At 43.1% G+C, this 26,423-nt stretch overlaps 1 protein-coding gene across 3 annotated transcripts in view; it reads right to left on the bottom strand.

Moving 5' to 3' along the window:
* Positions 1-10,370: 10,370 nt before the first annotated feature.
* ift74 (intraflagellar transport 74) overlaps positions 10,371-26,423 on the bottom strand; it is a 72,525-nt gene continuing 56,472 nt past the window's right edge. For all 3 annotated transcript variants that reach the window (XM_067439809.1, XM_067439810.1, XM_067439811.1), the window contains 6 exons: positions 26,025-26,122; positions 25,722-25,848; positions 20,424-20,587; positions 14,082-14,207; positions 10,693-10,753; positions 10,371-10,614 (listed from right to left, as the gene is read on the bottom strand). In XM_067439809.1, the coding sequence (XP_067295910.1) occupies positions 10,499-10,614; positions 10,693-10,753; positions 14,082-14,207; positions 20,424-20,587; positions 25,722-25,848; positions 26,025-26,122 (692 nt within the window). In that variant the 3' untranslated portion in view covers positions 10,371-10,498. The remainder of the gene's footprint in view (positions 10,615-10,692; positions 10,754-14,081; positions 14,208-20,423; positions 20,588-25,721; positions 25,849-26,024; positions 26,123-26,423) is intronic.

The following is a 26,423-nucleotide window of genomic DNA, read 5'->3' as shown; positions in this document are numbered from 1 at the left end:
CAAAGTGTAACGGATATCCACTGGAGGAGAGTTGCAGAACCCAAGTGCAGTCTAATTTTAAATATGAACATAAACAGAACGAACGAGAATGAGAACTTGACTTGAAACATGAACAGACACTCACCAAAAGCAGGTCATCTAACAAGAGCAGAGCATCTAACAACACAAGACCGGGGCTTAAAGAGGGCTTAAATACACAAGGACTAATGACTAAACCAGACACACCTGTGAACAATGAACAAAACAATGAACCAATGAGAACACAGAACACAAGAGATAGGGAAGCACATGACATGATCACATGAGGGCATGGGAACCACATGACAAACCAGTAAACATGACTGAGATCAACTTCAAAATAAAAGACATGAAACGAACAGGAAACAAAACCAAAACACACAAAGACACAGAGGCAGAATTAAATTATAGAATTATACACAAAAGTCAGAGTCAGATATATATATATAATGCAGCTTTGTCAAGTCAATGGGGACAAAGAACATTGGCTAATTAAAGACAAAAAGTGTAAATATGAACAACAATAATTAAAACTACAAGCAGGACCAAAAAAATTGGGATTAACAAAAAAAAAGTGTAATTTTTGTATTTGTTAAATTTTTTGGTGTGTCATAGACGAGTCTTAGTGAGGAATAGAAGAGATGAAGACATGAAGACAGAAGCAAACACTTATATGGGTGTGATGTCACAGGCCTTATAATACTCCAGGGAGAAAATGCAGATGAGCTCATCAAGAAAAACCCTGACAGTTTTACCTTCAGAAATGTCAGCATATTCCACATCAGATACAGAGCCGTGGAGCTGCCGGTGTTGGTTATTAAAAATGGTTCAGGATAGCGATCAATATCTGAGCAGCATTAAAAACTACTCGAGGTGTCGATATACCGGCATTGACGATAACCGTGATATTCACAGCACCAAATATGGACATCATGTTAATTTAGGGTGTGGCGATATACCGGTATGGGCAATAACCGTGATATTCAAAGCACCAAATATGGACATCGTGTTAATTTAGGGTGTGGCGATATACCGGTATGGGCAATAACCACGATATTTAAAATGATTAGGACTCTTATGATAAGATGACACGTCAATACTGCAGTGTCCCGAGTCCGGCTGGAGCCCGTGTTTCTTTTCTTTTTCTCTCTCCCTATTGCAGACTGTTGCAGCCATAAAAACAGCTCAGCTTTGTTTTTAATGTCAAAGTACTAATATTTAGTTTTGTTTCTTTATTAAGTTAATTTAGAAAAAAAAGTTTAGAGCAATTTTGGTTTGTTAAATTAAAGTTTTTGTTTTTTAAAGTGACCAAGCGTCCAGCAGCCAACAGTGAGTTCACCTCATCTTTGATCAGTTTAGTCTCTCAAAACAACACTTGACTCGTCTTGCCTTTAATAAAATCAATAGATATAAAACACTTCGAGTATATCTTAATGTTAGTTTAAATGTTTACTATCACCACCACAGTAAAAGGGCATTTCTGACCAGCTGAGGCAGACTCGCAACGGCGCTCGCAAACAAAACGGGCGATACAATCTACTAATAAACAAAATAAGAATAAAAACCAGGCAGGTTGTCTTACCGTACACCTCTCCGAAAAATGAATATAAATCCCATCTCTTTAGGTCAGAGTTTGTGACGTGCGCCTAGTGTACTTTAGTGTACTTCACTATCTAGTGTACTTCAGAATACTTCAATGTCTAGTTTACTTCACTATCTAGTGTGCAATATCTACTGTACTTTACTATCTAGTGTACTTTAATGTCTAGTGTACATTACTTTCAAGTGTACACCATCCAGTGTACTTCATTATCTAGAGTGCACCACCTATTATAATTCACTATCTAGTGTGCACTACCTAGTGTGCACCACCTAGTGTGTTTCACCATATAGCGCCATCAGGTATGCACTACCTAGTGGGCACCAGCTAGTATGCTTCACTATTTAGTGTGAACTACCTAGTATGCTTCACTATTTAGTGTGAACCACCTACTGTACTTCACTATCTTGTACTTCACCTAGTGTGCACTACCTAGTGTACATCACCTAGTGTGCACTACCTAGTGTGCTTCACCTAGTGTGCTTCACCTAGTGTGCACTACCTAGTGTACATTGCCTAGTGTACACTACCTAGTGTTTCACCTAGTGTGCACTACCTAGTGTGCTTCACCTAGTGTGCTTCACCTAGTGTACACTACCTAGTGTGCACTACCTAGTGTGCTTCACCTAGTGTGCACTACCTAGTGTGCACTACCTAGTGTACTTCACCTAGTGTGCTTCACCTAGTGTGCTTCACCTAGTGTACACTACCTAGTGTACTTCACCTAGTGTGCACTACCTAGTGTACTTCACCTAGTGTGCACTACCTAGTGTGCACTACATAGTGTACTCCACCTAGTGTGCACTACATAGTGTGCACTACCTAGTGTGCTTCACCTAGTGTGCACTACCTAGTGTGCACTACCTAGTGTACTTCACCTAGTGTACTTCACCTAGTGTGCACTACCTAGTGTACACTACCTAGTGTACTTCACCTAGTGTGCACTACCTAGTGTACTTCACCTAGTGTGCACTACCTAGTGTGCACTACATAGTGTACTCCACCTAGTGTGCACTACATAGTGTGCACTACCTAGTGTGCTTCACCTAGTCTACACTACATAGTGTGCACTACCTAGAGTGCTTCACCTAGTGTGCACTACCTAGTGTACACTACCTAGTGTACTTCACCTAGTGTGCACTACCTAGTGTGCACTACCTAGTGTGCTTCACCTAGTGTGCACTACCTAGTGTGCACTACCTAGTGTGCACTACCTAGTGTACTCCACCTAGTGTGCACTACATAGTGTGCACTACCTAGTGTGCACTACCTAGTGTGCTTCACCTAGTCTACACTACATAGTGTGCACTACCTAGTGTGCTTCACCTAGTGTACACTACCTAGTGTACTTCACCTAGTGTACTTCACCTAGTGTGCACTACCTAGTGTACACTACCTAGTGTACTTCACCTAGTGTGCACTACTTAGTGTGCACTACCTAGTGTACTTCACCTAGTGTGCACTACCTAGTGTACTTCACCTAGTGTGCACTACCTAGTGTACTTCACCTAGTGTGCACTACCTAGTGTACTTCCCCTAGTGTACTTCACCTAGTGTGCACCACCTAGTGTACTTCACCTAGTGTACACTACCTAGTGTACTTCACCTAGTGTACTTCACCTAGTGTGTACCACCTAGTGTACTTCACCTAGTGTATTTCACCTAGTTTGCACTACCTAGTGTACTTCACCTAGTGTAGTTTGCACTACCATCCAGTGGTGTTGCACAAAGAAACTAACAAGTGTATGATTATTATTCTGGCAACCTTACAGGTCTGAAATCATATTAGATAAAAATATATTAAAATTTTCTTGGTATCAAGCAAAAGACGGGTTTATTGAGGATGATGTTTTGATAACACAAGAATATGAATATTTGAAGGATCGGAGTCATCGTTTGTCTGATTGTGATTCAGTGGGTCTTATTGTGTGTCTCAGTGTGTGTCTTTTTGAATGGAATTAGTGAAATGAATCAACTTTTTGATAATATTCTAATATATGGCCAGCACTTGTATATTTTCTTTTCAACCATAATTCATCATCTTGTGCTGGTCTGTGATGTTATGTAATTACGTAACATATGTTGAAACAGTCACGCTGAGAACGTGGACAGAAGAACCACCCTGTTGTCTAACCTATTTTGTTAAAAAAGCATTTGTATTTGTATTAGCGTGACCTTTTCAACATAATTACATCATACCTGGCTCATCGCAGACCAGAGTCAGAGCTAGAGGTCACGAATATTTTTGCAGTAAATGCCACATCAGGCAGAAAAGAAGTAAGAAATTAAAATAAGTTAACCTGTTAGGCTGCACCACACTTTTGAAAAAAGTTACCCGATGTTTTGATTCAGTCTATTGCCTCTATTGTTTAGAGGTGCAAACTGCCCCATTCAGTGTGTCTCCCCAGCACACATTTACACCTCTGCAGCCCTGTCATCCTGGAGATGAGGAGCATCAGGAGCACAGGGAGACGACCACGTTCTTGACCATAAAAAACCAAAACACTAAATCTCACAAAAATTATTTATTTTATTAATACACAAATAATTATAACAAACATTAATCAAAACAAAAAGAATACTGTATATAATAAGTAATTTTCCCCCACTTCAAAGATATCAATGACCAGCCAATCTTACATAAACCCCAACACAATCCCAGCTTAAATCACACAATTCAAAATAAAAAGAGAACATTTTAAACAAGTGTCCCCAAAATCATATTACACAAAAGAAAAAGAAAAAAACATATACTCCAAACCAGAAAAACGTACACTTCACATCAACCATAAATCTCATGCAAATGAATTAATGTGTCCTCAAAGCCAGTGCCGTGTTAAGCCTTTTACGGGGCCCTGGGCTAAGCCTTTGTGGGGCCCTGGGCTAACCCTTTACGGGGCCTTGGGCTAACCCTTTACGGGGCCCTGGGCTAACCCTTTACGGGGCCCTGGGCTAACCCTTTACGGGGCCCTGGGCAAACCCTTTGCGGGGCCCTGGGCTAACCCTTTTGCGGGGCCCTGGGCTAAGCCTTTACGGGGCCCTGGGCTAAGCCTTTGCGGGTCCCTGGGCTAAGCCTTTTGCGGGGCCCTGGGCTAAGCCTTTTGCGGGGCCCTGGGCTAAGCCTTTGCTGGTCCCTGGGCTAAGCCTTTTGCGGGGCCCTGGGCTAAGCCTTTTGCGGGGCCCTGGGCTAAGCCTTTGCTGGTCCCTGGGCTAAGCCTTTTGCGGGGCCCTGGGCTAAGCCTTTTGCGGGGCCCTGGGCTAAGCCTTTACGGGGCCCTGGGCTAAGCCTTTGCGGGTCCCTGGGCTAAGCCTTTTGCGGGGCCCTGGGCTAAGCCTTTTGCGGGGCCCTGGGCTAAGCCTTTTGCGGGTCCCTGGGCTAAGCCTTTTGCGGGGCCCTGGCCTAACCCTTTACGGGGCCCTGGGCAAACCCTTTGCGGGGCCCTGGGCTAACCCTTTTGCGGGGCTCTGGGCTAAGCCTTTACGGGGCCCTGGGCTAAGCCTTTGCGGGTCCCTGGGCTAAGCCTTTTGCGGGGCCCTGGGCTAAGCCTTTACGGGGCCCTGGCCTAACCCTTCCCAGGCCTATATACGCACTGCAAACGGACTATGAGTGAAACAGGCAATAGAGTCATCTCCAAAAGAAAAGCTCCACAAGTAGTAACCGAGAATACTGTCTAACACTTGATGACTGCTCTGTCAAGCCCTCGTCGTCAGTGAGGAACCTGGGTGTGCTCTTTGATATCAATCTCTCATTTGAAAGCCACGTTTCTAGCATCTGTAAAACCGCATTCTATCATCTTAAATATATATCTAAACTATGGCACATGCTCTCAATGCAAAATGCTGAACAGTTAGTACATGCGTTCATGAGCTCAAGGCTAGATTATTGTAATGCTCTACTGGGTGGCTGCCCTGCTCGCTTAATAAACAAACTCCAGCTAGTCCATGATAGATAGATAGATAGATAGATAGATAGATAGATAGATAGATAGATAGATAGATAGATAGATAGATAGATAGATAGATAGATAGATAGATAGATAGATAGATAGATAGATAGATAGATAGATAGATAGATAGATAGATTATTGTAATGCTCTACTGGGTGGTTGCCCTGCTCGCTTAATAAACAAACTCCAGCTAGTCCAAAATGCAGCAGCTCGAGTTCTTACTAGAACCAGGAAGTATGATCATATTAGTCCAGTTCTGTCAACACTGCACTGGCTCCCTATTAAACACCGCATACATTTTAAAATCCTGCTTATTACTCAAAGCACTAAATGGTTTAGCTCCAGTCCTTAAGCGAGCTCTTAACACATTATACTCCATCACGTCTACTGCGGTCTCTAAACTCTGGCCAGTTGATCATACCTAGAATATCTAAATCAACTGCAGGGGGTCGATCATTTTCCTATTTAGCTCCTAAACTCTGGAACAGTCTTCCTAGCATTGTTCGGGAAGCAGACACACTCTGTCAGTTTAAATCTAGACTAAAAACACATCTCTTTACTATGGCATACACACAGAACATTATTAACTCTCATTATTCAGATCAATTGACTGATTGTTCGGCTGCATTAACTAGGTCAGCCGGAACCGGGAACACTTCCCATAACACCTGATGTACTCGTTACATCATAAAAAGAGCGCGGCATCTACGCTAATGTTAGTGTAACCCTGGTTATTTCCTGCTATATGCTCTGTTCTCACGACTCTCCACTCACACAGGTTATCGCAAGATTTGTACAAGAATCGCGAGATTTGGCACGGAGATTGTGTCATTTCACTTTAAATATGGCTGCACACTATTAGTTTGTGTGTGTGTGGGAGTCGATGTGTTGAGCTGCTGCAGATGCCTCCATTATATGTTGAGACTGCTGTATTGAGTGACTTAATCATACGAGAACTGGCCAGGTTTCTTGTATGGATGGCGAGCTACTAGGCCCTGAACCGAAGATTGAGTGCAAGCATTTGCCGGTGTGGTAGGAGGCGCTGCAGCTGCTCCCCTTATACACCCCCGCACACCAATACACACATTCATACATTATGGTTCTTTGAACTGAATGAACTGATTGACCCATTGTGTGCATTGTGCAAGGACGGTTGCAGCTTTTTAATCATTTGAATGATTGTGTATGACTTGAGAAAACAACACTTAGATTTGCTTATTAACAATTATGAACTCATTACCATCTTTGTGTACATGTAAATATTGAAACTGTCTGTCAGCTTATGTCACTATAATATACTACACTTTTGGGTATCGCAACCTCGTGTCTGTGTCTCATTGAACACGCCATTTTCCTCCCTGAGCTGAACTTAGTTTCTCTGATACTGGTCCACTATTTTCATCTACTATTGCAGTACTTATACGTGTTACATTAGTCTCTCTGTTTATCCGGAGGGTTATCCCAGATCTGGGCCCTGTCCGGATCGGATGGTGGACCTGTCTGGACATGACCAGCTCATCCTGGAGTGTCTGCTGAGCCGTGTCAAATGGTGTCTCCTCTGAATTTGCCTCACCGGCACGTCATGCTCAAAACCCGTCTCCGGCGCAATAATTCCGATCTTTCATGTATTCATACTCTTGTGTAATCGACGCCCCATCCTCAATAAACCCGTCTCTTCCATGATACCCTGAAATTTTGAATATTCTGCTCTAATATGATTTCCGACCTGTAAGGTGTCCAGAATAATAATCCTCCACTGTGTGTTAATAGGCCAGAGGAGAACTGAGTCTGGTTTCTCTAAGGTTTATTTTTCTCCATCATGCCCTGATGGAGTTTCGGTTCCTTTGGTCGCCTTTGGCTTGGCTTGCTCAGTTGGGGACACTAACATTATGATCAGAGTTATTCAACTAAATATACAAATAACATTAATCAACCAGGTCTTATTTAACTCTATAAACTATAATACTGATCTTCCAACATTGTCTCTCTCTATGATAAATTAAAATAAGCTGATAACATCACTGTTTACTCCAGAACGACTGTACAGCCAAATCTAATTCTGCTGCAGTATTGTCCTGTTTGAAACTGAAGCTGCTTTGACACAGTCGTGATTGTAAATGCGCTATATAAATAAAGTTGATTGATTGATTGATCTATTCGTGTTCAAACTATTTGCATTGCAGATCTAAGCAGTTCATAGGAGTCATTGGACTACTACACAATAATAAAAAGACGTGTTTTCTTGCTATTATCTCATCACATTTGAAGTGCCGCTGATGTAAATCGGTAGAGGAAACTTTATATTTTATACATTGGGAAACACTAGCTGCCTGCTGGGGTGGCAGACGGGGTGGCAATGGTCTTTCTTATGGTGGCAGTTGCCTCTCCGCTAGATTCGCCCCTGCCACTGTCATATTTTCTTACATTTTCGTTCGACATGTTGAGGTGATGTGGGTGTCCGTTGTGACTCGATTCAGGTGTGTGACAACGATGCTCAACATACACATAATTACCATGATCTAAAAAATATATATAATGCAAAAGAGAATTGTCTCGGGGGCCCCCTGGTGTCCGGGGTCCTGGGCTGCAGCCCATGTTGCCCATTAGGATAACGCGGCCCTGCTCAAAGCATCATTATGGTAACAAGGGTATGAAGGTTGGCTGGCAGCATGAGGCTGGGAAATAGTTTACAAACAAAGACAAAACAAACAAAGACACAAGGAAAAAAAGGCCCTCGAATGGAGCCAGTCCAATTCATCACAACCATCAGTTCACACTGCGCTGGAGGCATACGACGTGCACATACAGGGACCGGCTAACTGAGGAAAATAAGACAAAAACAAACACAGGAGGAGCAGCGATCAACTAAACCTAATAAACGAACAAAAACACAAATTACTATACACCAAAAAAAAACCACAACATATTTTTTGTATCGATATCCACATCTCTTTGCCCTCCACGGTAATGAACCTGTGTGTCTTATTTCCATTGGGTAGTTATTTCCCCTTTGGCGTAGTCAGCTTATATCATCACCATTAAGGAGTTGGTATTTGTCAACTAATCACCAACACCACCTCACCACACACGGATATTCATTTTTTGGCTGATACCAATAATTCTTTATCTTTGAAAGCGATAACCAATATATTTGCCGATATGCTGTAACTAAAATCTAAAAAGTCCAAATATTTATATGATTTGAGAGCCTGATTAGAAAAGCAAAACTCTCGCCATTAAAAGCCGAACATATACAGTACAGAAGCCTCGTTTGAACCAGTGTAGTAACTTTCTCAAATCTATTGCCTTACACTAGTCAAAGAAAACACAACATTCAACAAAACGTCATTGGACAACATTACTGCATACAAAAAATCAAAATGCATTACAAGACCCAACGCTCTGGATGAGCTTAAGGCCGCTCTCGAAGCATCCTGGGCCTCCAGAACACCTCAGCAGTGCCACAGGCTGATCGCCTCCATGCCACGCCGCACTGAAGCGTCATTTCTGCTAAAGGATTCCCCACCAAGTGTTGAGTGCAGAACTCAACATCATTATTTGAAGGTTGACCTTTTTTTTTTGTATTAAAAACACGTTTCTTTTATTGGTCGGATGAAATATGCTATTTTTTTGAGATATGAATTTTGTGTTTTCATGAGCTGTGTGCCAAAATCATCAGTATTAAAACAATAAAAGACCTGAAGTATTTCAGTTGGTGTGCAATGAATCTAAAATATATGAAAGTTTAATTTTTATCATTACATTATGGAAATATATTATATATATATATATATATATATATATATATATATATATATATATATATATATATATATATATATATATATATATATATATATATATACTGCAACATTTTCAAGTCAATGTGCACTACCTAGTGTACTTCACCTAGTGTGCACTATCTAGTGTTCTTCACCTAGTGATCACTACCTAGTGTACTTCACTATCTAGTGTACACTACCTAGTGTACTTCACCATCTAGTGTGCAGCACCGAGTTTATTGAGGATGGCGTGTCGATAAAAAGAATATGAATATTTGAAGGACCGGAGTCATCACACCGGGGGCGGGTTTATTGAGGATGATGTGTCGATGAGTCAAATTCAGAGGAGACACCAATTGACACGGACTCAGCAGACACTCCAGGATGAGCTGGTCATGTCCAGGAGCAGGTCCACCATCCGATCCGGACACGGCACACACACACACACACACACACACACACCATCTGATCCGGACACGGCACACACACACACACACACACACACACACACACACACACACACACACACACACACACACACACACACACACACCATCTGATCCGGACACGGCACACACACACAGACAGACACACACACACACACATACACACACTCACACACACACACACACAAACAAACACACACACACAGACAGACAGACAGACAGACAGACAGACAGACACACACACCCACACACACACACACACACACACACACACACACACACACACACACACACACACACACACACACACACACACACACACACACACACACACACCATCTGATCCGGACACGGCACACACACACAGACAGACACACACACACACACATACACACACTCACACACACACACACACAAACAAACACACACACACAGACAGACAGACAGACAGACAGACAGACAGACACACACACCCACACACACACACACACACACACACACACACACACACACACACACACACACACACAGTTATAGTTGGTGCAGTGATGATGAACAATGAGAGGAGTCATTTACTCTTTAACAAAAAGCAGTTGTTTACTGTAGAATAAACAATCACATTAATCCCACACAGTGCTCTTCAGAAAGCTGAACGCAGGGGTCATCTCTACAGGAAGTGAATCTGCAGTCTGAGCAGACAGGAAGTCAGTTTCGCGACCCCTGAAGGGTATCCACCAGGATCTTATTGTACTCCTGCAGTTGTTTGTTGACGTTCTTCACCACGGGCCGGTAATCGCTCTCGACAGCTTTGGAGGCGATGACTGAATGATAGAGTTAGGGATTATTAGACCGTTACACATCACCTGTCTCATAGAAAGCCACACATGACAAAAGGATACATTCTTTCATCACAAAGTTGTTCTGCTCAAGATGTTGCCATTTCCTCTCCATGTTGGTCAGCTGGAAAGTGAACAGTCACATTAGAGCATCTAATCACAGAAAGCGTTCCCATTTACATGCATGTGTTAGCGCTGTGCTAGCCCTAACCCAATCACAGAAAGCGTTCCCGTTTACATGCATGTGTTAGCGCTGTGCTAACCCTGACCCAATCACAGAAAGCGTTCCCGTTTACATGCATGTGTTAGCGCTGTGCTAACCCTAACCCAATCACAGAAAGCGTTCCCGTTTACATGCATGTGTTAGCGCTGTGCTAACCCTAACCCAATCACAGAAAGCGTTCCCGTTTACATGCATGTGTTAGCGCTGTGCTAACCCTAACCCAATCACAGAAAGCGTTCCCGTTTACATGCATGTGTTAGCGCTGTGCTAACCCTAACCCAATCACAGAAAGCGTTCCCGTTTACATGCATGTGTTAGCGCTGTGCTAACCCTAACCCAATCACAGAAAGGGTTCCCGTTTACATGCATGTGTTAGCGCTGTGCTAACCCTAACCCAATCACAGAAAGCGTTCCCATTTACATGCATGTGTTAGCGCTGTGCTAACCCTAACCCAATCACAGAAAGGCATTCCCGTTTACATGCATGTGTTAGCGCTGTGCTAACCCTAACCCAATCACAGAAAGGGTTCCCGTTTACATGCATGTGTTAGCGCTGTGCTAACCCTAACCCAATCACAGAAAGCGTTCCCGTTTACATGCATGTGTTAGCACTGTGCTAACCCTAACCCAATCACAGAAAGGCATTCCCGTTTACATGCATGTGTTAGCGCTGTGCTAACCCTAACCCAATCACAGAAAACGTTCCCGTTTACATGCATGTGTTAGCGCTGTGCTAACCCTAACCCAATCACAGAAAGGCATTCCCGTTTACATGCATGTGTTAGCGCTGTGCTAACCCTAACCCAATCACAGAAAGGGTTCCCGTTTACATGCATGTGTTAGCGCTGTGCTAACCCTAACCCAATCACAGAAAGCGTTCCCGTTTACATGCATGTGTTAGCGCTGTGCTAACCCTAACCCAATCACAGAAAGCGTTCCCGTTTACATGCATGTGTTAGCGCTGTGCTAACCCTAACCCAATCACAGAAAGCGTTCCCGTTTACATGCATGTGTTAGCACTGTGCTAACCCTAACCCAATCACAGAAAGCGTTCCCGTTTACATGCATGTGTTAGCGCTGTGCTAACCCTAACCCAATCACAGAAAGCGTTCCCGTTTACATGCATGTGTTAGCACTGTGCTAACCCTAACCCAATCACAGAAAGCGTTCCCGTTTACATGCATGTGTTAGCGCTGTGCTAACCCTAACCCAATCACAGAAAGCGTTCCCGTTTACATGCATGTGTTAGCGCTGTGCTAACCCTAACCCAATCACAGAAAGCGTTCCCATTTACATGCATGTGTTAGCGCTGTGCTAACCCTAACCCAATCACAGAAAGCGTTCCCGTTTACATGCATGTGTTAGCACTGTGCTAACCCTAACCCAATCACAGAAAGCGTTCCCGTTTACATGCATGTGTTAGCGCTATGCTAACCCTAACCCAATCACAGAAAGCGTTCCCGTTTACATGCATGTGTTAGCGCTATGCTAACCCTAACCCAATCACAGAAAGCGTTCCCGTTTACATGCATGTGTTAGCGCTGTGCTAACCCTAACCCAATCACAGAAAGCGTTCCCGTTTACATGCATGTGTTAGCGCTGTGCTAACCCTAACCCAATCACAGAAAGCGTTCCCGTTTACATGCATGTGTTAGCGCTGTGCTAACCCTAACCCAATCACAGAAAGCGTTCCCATTTACATGCAAGTGTTAACGCTGTGCTAACCCTAACCCAATCACAGAAAGCGTTCCTGTTTACATGCATGTGTTAGCGCTGTGCTAACCCTAACCCAATCACAGAAAGCGTTCCCGTTTACATGCATGTGTTAGCGCTGTGCTAACCCTAACCCAATCACAGAAAGCGTTCCCGTTTACATGCATGTGTTAGCGCTGTGCTAACCCTAACCCAATCACAGAAAGCGTTCCCATTTACATGCATGTGTTAGCGCTGTGCTAACCCTAACCCAATCACAGAAAGCGTTCCCATTTACATGCATGTGTTAGCGCTGTGCTAACCCTAACCCAATCACAGAAAGCGTTCCCGTTTACATGCATGTGTTAGCGCTGTGCTAACCCTAACGCTATGCTAACCCTAAGCCAATCACAGAAAGCGTTCCTGTTTACATGCATGTGTTAGCGCTGTGCTAACCCTAACCCAATCACAGAAAGCGTTCCCATTTACATGCATGTGTTAGCGCTGTGCTAACCCTAACCCAATCACAGAAAGCGTTCCCGTTTACATGCATGTGTTAGCGCTGTGCTAACCTTAACCCAATCACAGAAAGACATTCCCGTTTACATGCATGTGTTAGCGCTCTGCTAACCCTAACCCAATCACAGAAAGCGTTCCCGTTTACATGCATGTGTTAGCGCTGTGCTAACCCTAACCCAATCACAGAAAGCGTTCCCGTTTACATGCATGTGTTAGCGCTGTGCTAACCCTAACCCAATCACAGAAAGCGTTCCCGTTTACATGCATGTGTTAGCGCTGTGCTAACCCTAACCCAATCACAGAAAGCGTTCCCGTTTACATGCATGTGTTAGCGCTGTGCTAACCCTAACCCAATCACAGAAAGCGTTCCCGTTTACATGCATGTGTTAGCGCTGTGCTAACCCTAACCCAATCACAGAAAGCGTTCCCGTTTACATGCATGTGTTAGCGCTGTGCTAACCCTAACGCTATGCTAACCCTAACCCAATCACAGAAAGCGTTCCTGTTTACATGCATGTGTTAGCGCTGTGCTAACCCTAACCCAATCACAGAAAGCGTTCCCGTTTACATGCATGTGTTAGCGCTGTGCTAACCTTAACCCAATCACAGAAAGACATTCCCGTTTACATGCATGTGTTAACGCTGTGCTAACCCTAACCCAATCACAGAAAGCGTTCCTGTTTACATGCATGTGTTAGCGCTGTGCTAACCCTAACCCAATCACAGAAAGCGTTCCTGTTTACATGCATGTGTTAGCGCTGTGCTAACCCTAACCCAATCACAGAAAGCGTTCCCGTTTACATGCATGTGTTAGCGCTGTGCTAACCCTAACCTGGTCACACCAAACTCTTGCTATTAAAGCATGGGCATTATGGGAGAAGGTCAAGATCCTCTGTGTTTATGCCTGGACACATCTCCTGTTAGACCTCATAGGATCCCCTGACACACTGAAGCCTTCAGAGACTCTCAGCTGAAACTGAAGCTCATTCTGACATGGATCTCTAACTCTCATTCTTACCTCCACATGCGTCTCGTTCTCCTGTAGCTGGTTCTTCAGAGACTCGTTCTCCTCGTTGAGTTTGTTTAACATCTTCCTGAAGGTCTCTTTCCTCTGAGTGAGCGCCACTCGATCCTCCTGCAGTCTCTGATGGGACAAATGGCAGACTATTATCTATTTAACTACCTAACTCAAACATATCAACTATATCCGCCTTTACACTGACATACAAATATTTTTCTGTTCCTTTATTTTGAGACAGGTTGTATATTTGAGAGTAGATGAAGGGCTAGAGAGCAGCTCCTCCATGCGTCGGTCCGACTGAATCGTGTTGGGTTAAAGGGTTAGATTTATCACTAGATTAACACTTCTCCAGCTGAACTCAGACAGTATTCCCAGAAGGGTTAGATTTATCACTAGACTAACTCTTCTCCAGCTGAACTCAGACAGTATTCCCAGAAGGGTTAGATTTATCTCTAGACTAACTCTTCTCCAGCTGAACTCAGACAGTATTCCCAGAAGGGTTAGATTTATCTCTAGACTAACTCTTCTCCAGCTGAACTCAGACAGTATTCCCAGAAGGGTTAGATTTATCTCTAGACTAACTCTTCTCCAGCTGAACTCAGACAGTATTCCCAGAAGGGTTAGATTTATCTCTAGACTAACTCTTCTCCAGCTGAACTCAGACAGTATTCCCAGAAGGGTTAGATTTATCTCTAGACTAACACTTTTCCAGCTGAACTCAGACAGTATTCCCAGAAGGGTTAGATTTATCTCTAGGCTAACTATTCTCCAGCTGAACTCAGACAGTATTCCCAGAAGGGTAAGATTTATCTCTAGACTAACTCTTCTCCAGCTGAACTCAGACAGTATTCCCAGAAGGGTTAGATTTATCTCTAGACTAACACTTTTCCAGCTGAACTCAGACAGTATTCCCAGAAGGGTTAGATTTATCTCTAGACTAACTCTTCTCCAGCTGAACTCAGTATTCCCAGAAGGGTTAGATTTATCTCTAGACTAACTCTTCTCCAGCTGAACTCAGTATTCCCAGAAGGGTTAGATTTGTCTCTAGACTAACTCTTCTCCAGCTGAACTCAGACAGTATTCCCAGAAGGGTAAGATTTATCTCTAGACTAACTCTTCTCCAGCTGAACTCAGACAGTATTCCCAGAAGGGTTAGATTTATCTCTAGACTAACACTTTTCCAGCTGAACTCAGACAGTATTCCCAGAAGGGTTAGATTTATCTCTAGACTAACTCTTCTCCAGCTGAACTCAGACAGTATTCCCAGAAGGGTTAGATTTATCTCTAGACTAACTCTTCTACAGCTGAACTCAGACAGTATTCCCAGAAGGGTAAGATTTATCTCTAGACTAACTCTTCTCCAGCTGAACTCAGACAGTATTCCCAGAAGGGTTAGATTTATCTCTAGACTAACACTTTTCCAGCTGAACTCAGACAGCATTCCCAGAAGGGTTAGATTTATCTCTAGACTAACTCTTCTCCAGCTGAACTCAGACAGTATTCAAAGAAGGGTTAGATTTATCTCTAGACTAACTCTTCTCCAGCTGAACTCAGTATTCCCAGAAGGGTTAGATTTATCTCTAGACTAACTCTTCTCCAGCTGAACTCAGACAGTATTCCCAGAAGGGTTAGATTTATCTCTAGACTAACTCTTCTCCAGCTGAACTCAGTATTCCCAGAAGGGTTAGATTTGTCTCTAGACTAACTCTTCTCCAGCTGAACTCAGACAGTATTCCCAGAAGGGTTAGATTTATCTCTAGACTAACTCTTCTCCAGCTGAACTCAGACAGTATTCCCAGAAGGGTTAGGTTTATCTCTAGACTAACACTTCTCCAGCTGAACTCAGTATTCCCAGAAGGGTTAGATTTATCTCTAGACTAACTCTTCTCCTGCTGAACTCAGACAGTATTCCCAGAAGGTTTAGATTTATCTCTAGACTAACTCTTCTCCAGCTGAACTCAGTATTCCCAGAAGGGTTAGATTTATCTCTAGACTAACTCTTCTCCAGCTGAACTCAGACAGTATTCCCAGAAGGGTTAGATTTATCTCTAGACTAACTCTTCTCCAGCTGAACTCAGTATTCCCAGAAGGGTTAGATTTATCTCTAGACTAACTCTTCTCCAGCTGAACTCAGACAGTATTCCCAGAAGGGTTAGATTTATCTCTAGACTAACTCTTCTCCAGCTGAACTCAGACAGTATTCCCAGAAGGGTTAGATTTATCTCTAGACTAACTCTTCTCCAGCTGAACTCAGACAGTATTCCCAGAAGGGTTAGATTTATCTCTAGACTAACTCTTCTCCAGCTGAACTCAGACAGTATTCCCAGAAGGGTTAGATTTATCTCTAGACTAACTCTTTTTCAGCTGAACTCAGATAGTATTCCCAGAAGGGTTAGATTTATCTCTAGACTAACTCTTCTCCAACTGAACTCAGACAGTATTCCCAGAAGGGTTAGATTTATCTCTAGACTAACTCTTCTCCAGCTGAACTCAGACAGTATTCCCAGAAGGTTTAGATTTATCACTAGACTATCTCTTCTCCAGCTGAACTGAGACAGTATTCCCAGAAGGGTTAGATTTATCTCTAGACTAACACTTCTCCAACTGAACTCAGTATTCCCAGAAGGGTTAGATTTATCTCTAGACTAACTCTTCTCCAGCTGAACTCAGACAGTATTCCCAGAAGGGTTAGGTTTATCTCTAGACTAACACTTCTCCAGCTGAACTCAGTATTCCCAGAAGGGTTAGATTTATCTCTAGACTAACTCTTCTCCTGCTGAACTCAGACAGTATTCCCAGAAGGTTTAGATTTATCTCTAGACTAACTCTTCTCCAGCTGAACTCAGTATTCCCAGAAGGGTTAGATTTATCTCTAGACTAACTCTTCTCCAGCTGAACTCAGACAGTATTCCCAGAAGGTTTAGATTTATCACTAGACTAACTCTTCTCCAGCTGAACTCAGACAGTATTCCCAGAAGGGTTAGATTTATCTCTAGACTAACTCTTCTCCAGCTGAACTCAGTATTCCCAGAAGGGTTAGATTTATCTCTAGACTAACTCTTCTCCAGCTGAACTCAGACAGTATTCCCAGAAGGGTTAGGTTTATCTCTAGACTAACACTTCTCCAGCTGAACTCAGTATTCCCAGAAGGGTTAGATTTATCTCTAGACTAACTCTTCTCCAGCTGAACTCAGACAGTATTCCCAGAAGGGTTAGATTTATCTCTAGACTAACTCTTTTTCAGCTGAACTCAGATAGTATTCCCAGAAGGGTTAGATTTATCTCTAGACTAACTCTTCTCCAGCTGAACTCAGACAGTATTCCCAGAAGGTTTAGATTTATCACTAGACTATCTCTTCTCCAGCTGAACTCAGACAGTATTCCCAGAAGGGTTAGATTTATCTCTAGACTAACTCTTCTCCAGCTGAACTCAGACAGTATTCCCAGAAGGTTTAGATTTATCACTAGACTAACTCTTCTCCAGCTGAACTCAGACAGTATTCCCAGAAGGGTTAGATTTATCTCTAGACTAACTCTTCTCCAGCTGAACTCAGTATTCCCAGAAGGGTTAGATTTATCTCTAGACTAACTCTTCTCCAGCTGAACTCAGAGAGTATTCCCAGAAGGGTTAGGTTTATCTCTAGACTAACTCTTCTCCAGCTGAACTCAGACAGTATTCCCAGAAGGGTTAGGTTTATCTCTAGACTAACTCTTCTCCAGCTGAACTCAGACAGTATTCCCAGAAGGGTTAGGTTTATCTCTAGACTAACACTTCTCCAGCTGAACTCAGTATTCCCAGAAGGGTTAGATTTATCTCTAGACTAACTCTTCTCCAGCTGAACTCAGTATTCCCAGAAGGGTTAGGTTTATCTCTAGACTAAGACTTCTCCAGCTGAACTCAGTATTCCCAGAAGGGTTAGATTTATCTCTAGACTAACTCTTCTCCAGCTGAACTCAGTATTCCCAGAAGGGTTAGATTTATCTCTAGACTAACTCTTCTCCAGCTGAACTCAGTATTCCCAGAAGGGTTAGATTTATCTCTAGACTAACTCTTCTCCAGCTGAACTCAGACAGTATTCCCAGAAGGGTTAGATTTATCTCTAGACTAACTCTTCTCCAGCTGAACTCAGACAGTATTCCCAGAAGGGTTAGATTTGTCTCTAGACTAACTCTTCTCCAGCTGAACTCAGACAGTATTCCCAGAAGGGTTAGATTTATCTCTAGACTAACTCTTCTCCAGCTGAACTCAGACAGTATTCCCAGAAGGGTTAGATTTATCTCTAGACTAACTCTTCTCCAGCTGAACTCAGACAGTATTCCCAGAAGGGTTAGATTTATCTCTAGACTAACTCTTCTCCAGCTGAACTCAGACAGTATTCCCAGAAGGGTTAGATTTATCTCTAGACTAACTCTTTTTCAGCTGAACTCAGATAGTATTCCCAGAAGGGTTAGATTTATCTCTAGACTAACTCTTCTCCAACTGAACTCAGACAGTATTCCCAGAAGGGTTAGATTTATCTCTAGACTAACTCTTCTCCAGCTGAACTCAGTATTCCCAGAAGGGTTAGATTTATCTCTAGACTATCTCTTCTCCAGCTGAACTGAGACAGTATTCCCAGAAGGGTTAGATTTATCTCTAGACTAACTCTTCTACAGCTGAACTCAGTATTCCCAGAAGGGTTAGATTTATCCCTAGACTAACACTTCTCCAGCTGAACTCATACAGTATTCCCAGAAGGGTTAGATTTATCTCTAGACTAACTCTTCTCCAACTGAACTCAGACAGTATTCCCAGAAGGTTTAGATTTATCACTAGATTATCTCTTCTCCAGCTGAACTGAGACAGTATTCCCAGAAGGGTTAGATTTATCTCTAGACTAACTCTTCTACAGCTGAACTCAGTATTCCCAGAAGGGTTAGATTTATCCCTAGACTAACTCTTCTCCAGCTGAACTCATACAGTATTCCCAGAAGGGTTAGATTTATCTCTAGACTAACTCTTCTCCAGCTGAACTCAGACAGTATTCCCAGAAGGTTTAGATTTATCACTAGACTATCTCTTCTCCAGCTGAACTGAGACAGTATTCCCAGAAGGGTTAGATTTATCTCTAGACTAACTCTTCTACAGCTGAACTCAGTATTCCCAGAAGGGTTAGATTTATCCCTAGACTAACTCTTCTCCAGCTGAACTCATACAGTATTCCCAGAAGGGTTAGATTTATCTCTAGACTAACTCTTCTCCAACTGAACTCAGACAGTATTCCCAGAAGGTTTAGATTTATCACTAGATTATCTCTTCTCCAGCTGAACTGAGACAGTATTCCCAGAAGGGTTAGATTTATCTCTAGACTAACTCTTCTACAGCTGAACTCAGTATTCCCAGAAGGGTTAGATTTATCCCTAGACTAACTCTTCTCCAGCTGAACTCATACAGTATTCCCAGAAGGGTTAGATTTATCTCTAGACTAACTCTTCTCCAGCTGAACTCAGACAGTATTCCCAGAAGGTTTAGATTTATCACTAGACTAACTCTTCTCCAGCTGAACTCAGACAGTATTCCCAGAAGGGTTAGATTTATCTCTAGACTAACTCTTCTCCAGCTGAACTCAGTATTCCCAGAAGGGTTAGATTTATCTCTAGACTAACACTTCTCCAGCTGAACTCAGTATTCCCAGAAGGGTTAGATTTCTCTCTAGACTAACTCTTCTCCAGCTGAACTCAGTATTCCCAGAAGTGTTAGATTTATCTCTAGACTAACTCTTCTCCAGCTGAACTCAGACAGTATTCCCAGAAGGGTTAGATTTATCTCTAGACTAACTCTTCTCCAGCTGAACTCAGTATTCCCAGAAGGGTTAGATTTATCTCTAGACTAACTCTTCTCCAGCTGAACTCAGTATTCCCAGAAGGGTTAGATTTATCTCTAGACTAACTCTTCTCCAGCTGAACTCAGACAGTATTCCCAGAAGGGTTAGATTTATCTCTAGACTAACTCTTCTCCAGCTGAACTCAGACAGTATTCCCAGAAGGGTTAGATTTATCTCTAGACTAACTCTTCTCCAGCTGAACTCAGACAGTATTCCCAGAAGGGTTAGATTTATCTCTAGACTAACTTTTCTCCAGCTGAACTCAGACAGTATTACCAGAAGGGTTAGATTTATCTCTAGACTAACTCTTCTCCAGCTGAACTCAGACAGTATTCCCAGAAGGGTTAGATTTATCTCTAGACTAACTCTTCTCCAGCTGAACTCAGACAGTATTCCCAGAAGGTTTAGATTTATCTCTAGACTAACTCTTTTCCAGCTGAACTCAGACAGTATTCCCAGAATCAGGACGGCTCACCTTCTTCCGCTGTTCTCCAGCTGCTTTGAGCGCCTCCAGATCTCTGTAAGTGTGCATCTCGTGCCTCATGAGCTCCAGCTGATCTCTCAGAGTTTGCAGCTCTGCACTAACCTTGCTCTGCAACTGCTCCACCTTCAGCAGGTCCTGCTGTAGACGCTCACTTTCTAATGAACACACACACACGCACACGCACACGCACACGCACACGCACACACACACACACACACACACACACACACACACACACACACACACACACACACACACACACACACACACACACAACATCAGCAGGTCCTACTGCAATGCTCACTTTCTAATGCACACACACATTTTAACAAGTCCACTCGAAATTATATTCAGGAACATTAAACATTATAGGTGCAGTTAAACACATGTACAAAATCATGGCCCAGTAGCATACACAGATCTTCACAAAAGCACATCTCTCAGGTGTTATGATTATAAGTAGCAGCGTCTCCTCCATATATCGCGGCTGCCTATAAAAGCAGACAGGGCACAATACTCTGCTAGCTGTTTGGCCCTCTTTTTGGGCATCCCAAGTTGCTGAAGCCCTCTTACCACCAGTCTATGAGTGTGTCCTAAGCTGCTGAATATGTATTTAATGACCTTAGTCATAAAGGCTTCCTCCATGCTGGAGTCAAAGTTGCATGCCACCTCCAGAATGAACACCTCACTGAGCTCCTCATTAACCACAATAACATCTGGTGTGTTAGCAGACAGATGTGAGAAAGCATCAGAGTTACTACTGCCATGCTGGAACATGAATGCTTTTAAGCTAGAGTGTTTGTATATTTTACTGAGGGTGAGAGATGTTTTGATATGTCCTTCACTATAAGGTCAACACACACACACGTCGTAATGGTTTTTATACCGTACAAACTGTACTACTTTTACTCTCTCACACACACACACACACACACACACACACACACACACACACACACAATAATATCTTTAGTATTACTCTAAAGTCTAGTTTCAAATATAATTCGTTTGAAGTTTTGGTGCTTTATGTAACGCTGTGTAGTGTAAATGATAAATCCCGTCTGACATTTGTGTTGGCTACTATACAGGCCACCAGGGCACAATACAGACTTTATCAGAGAATTTGCTGGTTTTCAATCATAGTTAGTACTGGCTGCAGATAAAGTACTAATTGTTGGGGATTTTAATATCCATGTAGACAATGAAAAAGACGCATTGGGATTGGCATTTAGAGACATTCTAAACTCTATTGGAGTTAGACAACACGTATCGGGACCCACTCATCGCCGTAATCATACTTTAGATCTAATAATGTCACATGGAATAAATGTTGATACTGTTAAAATTCTGCAGCAGAGCGATGACATCTCAGATCATTACCTAATATCATGTATACTTAATTTACCTAAGGCTGCAAAGCCATCCCCTCGCTTCAAATATGGCAGGACGATAACCGCTGCCACTAAAGATTGCTTTGTACATAATCTTCCTCATCAGTTCCATCTCCTCAGCATTACAGATAGCCAAGAGGAATCGAATCATCTGATCGTGGTTGAGTCTCTCTATTAGTGTTACTCAATCTTAGCGCTGCATTCGATACTATCGACCACAACATTCTTTTGAATAGACTCGAGTTATGTTGGCGTTAGTGGAACTGCTTTGGCATGGTTTAAATCATACTTATCTGACCGTTATCAGTTTGTAGCAGTAAATGAAGAGATGTCACACCGATCACAAGTTCAGTATGGGGTACCGCAAGGCTCAGTGTTAGGACCGTTGCTCTTCACCCTGTATCTGCTCCACTGGGAGATATCATTAGGAAGCATGGCGTTAGTTTTCATTGTTATGCTGACGATACTCAGCTCTATATTTCCTCACGCCCTGACGAAACCTACCAATTCACAAGATTAACAGAATGCAGAGCTGATATAAAAAATTGGATGAATAGTAATTTCCTGCAACTTAATTCAGATAAAACTGAATTTTTAATTATTGGACAGAAAAGTTCCACAAGTAGTAACCGAGAATACTGTCTAACACTTGATGACTGCTCTGTCAAGCCCTCGCCGTCAGTGAGGAACCTGGGTGTGCTCTTTGATACCAATCTTTCATTTGAAAGCCACGTTTCTAGCATCTGTAAAACCGCATTCTATCATCTTAAAAATAAACTCCCCTAAAGGATTATTAGGAGCACACACTAATACTGTGTTTGACCCTTTCTCCTCCAGAACTGCCTTAATTCTACGCGGCATTAATTCAACAAGCTGCTGAAAGCATTCTTTAGAAATGTTGGCCCATATTGATAGGAGAGCATCTTGCAGTTGATGGAGATTTGTGGGATGCACATCCAGGGCACGAAGCTCCCGTTCCACCACATCCCAAAGATGCTCTATTGGGTTGAGATCTGCGGACTGTGGCGGCCATTTTAGTTCAGTCAACTCATTGGCATGTTCAAGAAACCAATCTGAAATGATTGGAGCTTTGTGACATGGTGCATTATCCTGCTGGAAGTAGCCATCAGAGGATGGGCACATGGTGGTCATAAAGGGATGGACATGGTCAGAAACAATGCTCAGGTAGGCCGTGGCATTTAAACGATGCCCAATTGGCACTAAGGGGCCTAAGGTGTGCCAAGAAAACATCCCCCACACCATTACACCACCACCACCAGCCTGCACAGTGGAAACAAGGCATGATGGATCCATGTTCTCATTCTGTTTACGCCAAATTCTGACTCTACCATCTGAATGTCTAACAGAGATCGAGACTCATCAGACCAGGCAACATTTCTCCAGTCTTCAACTGTCCAATTTTGGTGAGCTTGTGCAAATTGTCGCCTCTTTTTCCTCTTTGTAGTGGAGATGAGTGGTACCCGGTGGGGTCTTCTGCTGGTGTAGCCCATCCGCCTCAAGGTTGTGTGTTGTGGCTTCACAAATGCTTTGCTGCATCCCTCGGTTGTAACGAGTGGTTATTTCAGTCAAAGTTGCTCTTCTATCAGCTTGAATCAGTCGGCCCATTCTCCTCTGACCTCGAGCATCAACAAGGCATTTTCTCCCACAGGACTGCTGCAGACTGGATGCTCTTCCCTTTTCACACCATTCTCTGTAAACCCTAGAAATGGTTGTGTGTGTAAATCCCAGTAACTGAGCAGATTGTGAAATACTCAGACCGGCCCGTCTGGCACCAACAACCATGCCACGCTCAAAACGGCTTAAATCCCCTTTCTTTCCCATTCTGACATTCAGTCTGGAGTTCAGGAGATTGTCTTGACCAGGACCACACCCCTAAAGGCACTGAAGAACTGCCATGTGATTGGCTGATTAGATAACTGCATTAATAAGAAATTGAACAAGTTTCCTAATAATCCTTTAGGTGGGTGTACATCTAAATTACGGCACATGCTTTCAGTGCCAAATGCTGAACAGTTAGTACATGCGTTCATGAGCTCAAGGCTAGATTATTGTAATGCTCTACTGGGTGGTTGCCCTGCTCGCTTAATAAACAAACTCCAGCTAGTCCAAAACGCAGCAGCTCGAGTTCTTACTAGAACCAGGAAGTATGATCATATTAGTCCAGTTCTGTCAACACTGCACTGGCTCCCTATTAAACATCGCAGACATTTTAAAAACCTGCTTATTACTCAAAGCACTAAATGGTTTAGCTCCCCGGTACTTAAGCGAGCTCTTAACGCATTATACTCCATCACGTCTACTGCGGTCTCTAAACTCTGGCCAGTTGATCATACCTAGAATATCTAAATCAACTGCAGGCGGTCGATCATTTTCATATTTAGCTCCTAAACTCTGGAACAGTCTTCCTAGCATTGTTCGGGAAGCAGACAACTAATTCTTAACTTATTCAACTAAATATACAAATAACATTAATGAATTAGGTCTTATTTAATTCTTTAAACTATAATACTGATCTGCCAACATTGTCTCTCTATGATAAATTAAAATAAGCTGATAACATCACTGTTTACTCCAGAACGACTGTACAGCCAAATCTAATTCTGCTGCAGTATTGTCCTGTTTAACACTGAAGCTGCTCTGAGGCAATCGGCGTTGTAAATGCGTGATATAAATAAAGCTGATTGATTGATTTCAGCTGGACTGTGCAGAGCCGTGGTTTATCCTGCAGATGTCACTAAAACACACTTGGGATTGTTCATGACCTGCCACCGCAGAAAGCAGTACAGGGTTCAGAGGTCATGATCTCTAACCTTTGACAACAATAAAAAAGCTGCTCTACTGTTCAGCAATGCGGCAATGTGGATGTAGAAACACTGAAACTCATCTGTGTGTGTGTGTGCTGCCCGTCCCCTGATCTGTGTGTGTGTGTATGTGTGTGTGTGGCCTGTCCCGCTGGAGACCTGCTCGGGACCATGGGAGGCATGTACAGGAAGGAAGTGGAAGAGGGTCGCTTCCCTCTGATAGGCAAACGGCCCAGCTCAGTGTTTGAAGAGACTGTCTGTGTGTTTGTCTGTGTGTGTGTGTGTGTGTGTGTTTGTCTGTGTGTGTGTGTGTGTGTGTGTGTGTGTGAGAGAGACAGAGAGAGTAAGTGAGTGTGTGTGGAGCAGTCCAAAAAAACCCTGTCAGCACTTCTGAGAATTCTGGACTGCTTCCTTCTCTAGGGGTCTTTCACCAACACTCCACACTGTCCATCAACACACACACACACACACACACACACACACACACACACACACACACACACACACACACACACACACACACAGCCCCTAAACCTAACCATCACGGGAAACATTCTACATTCTGCAAAAAACTCCTGTATGATTTATAAGCCTTTTGAAAAGTGAACATGGGTAATCTCCTGTAATACCTGTGTCATACCCATGGCATTATGATATTTCACTAAAACACTTACAGACACACACACACACAATAGTACAAGAACAACAAATAGAGTCTGAATGCTATGAAGAGAGACATTCAGGGGAAGTTGAGGGCCGCATTTCTGAACAACTCGAAGGAGATAAGACAATGTTTGGGAATTAGAGGAGAACACAAAAAAACAAAAGAAGGAAAGACCCTTCAATGTGCAGCAGATACAGAAGAGGAGAGAGAGAGAGAGAGAGAGAGAGAGAGAGAGAGAGAGAGAGAGAGAGAGAGAGAGAGAGAGAGAGAGAGAGAGAGAGAGAGAGAGAGAGAGAGAGAGAGAGAGAGAGAGAGAGAGAGAGAGAGAGAGAGAGAGAGAGAGAGAGAATTTTTCACAGAGAATGAAAAATGACCCATCAGGACTCAGACACACACACACACACACACTGACCTGAGGAAAGGCCTTTGGCTGTGCTCTGAGACTTCTGCATCTCGTTCTCTTTGAAACTCAGATCGTCCTGCATAGACCGAAGCTCCTGTGCAGTGACGGCAGACAGCTGGTGCAGACGGCTGATGTTCTGGGAGAAACACACACACACACACACACACACACACACACACACACACACACACACACACACACACACACACACACACACACACACACACACACACACACACACACACAGGTCAGAACTCTAGACACTGAAGAGGGAAACACACACACACACACACACAGATCTGTGAGCCGTACCCTGCTGGAGTGCTCCAGTAAAGCCACGACGCTGCTCTGAGTATCTCGGATCAGCTGCAGCTCCTGAGATTTATTCTCCTCAAATGTGTTCAAATATGCTGCAAAACACAAGACCAGTCCATCAGTCACATGATAACCCATCAGTCACATGATAACCCATCAGCCACATGATAACCCATCAGCCACATGATAACCCATCAGTCACATGATAACCCATCAGCCACATGATAACCCATCAGCCACATGATAACCCATCAGCCACATGATAACCCATCAGCCACATGATAACCCATAAGCCACATGATAACCCATCAGTCACATGATAACCCATCAGCCACATGATAACCCATCAGCCACATGATAACCCATCAGCCACATGATAACCCATCAGTCACATGA

The sequence above is a fragment of the Pseudorasbora parva genome, chromosome 3 (assembly GCF_024679245.1).
Source record: "Pseudorasbora parva isolate DD20220531a chromosome 3, ASM2467924v1, whole genome shotgun sequence".
NCBI classification, from domain to species: domain Eukaryota; kingdom Metazoa; phylum Chordata; class Actinopteri; order Cypriniformes; family Gobionidae; genus Pseudorasbora; species Pseudorasbora parva.
The sequence above is the reverse complement of the archived record's forward strand: the minus strand, read 5'-3'. Positions and strand labels throughout refer to the sequence as shown.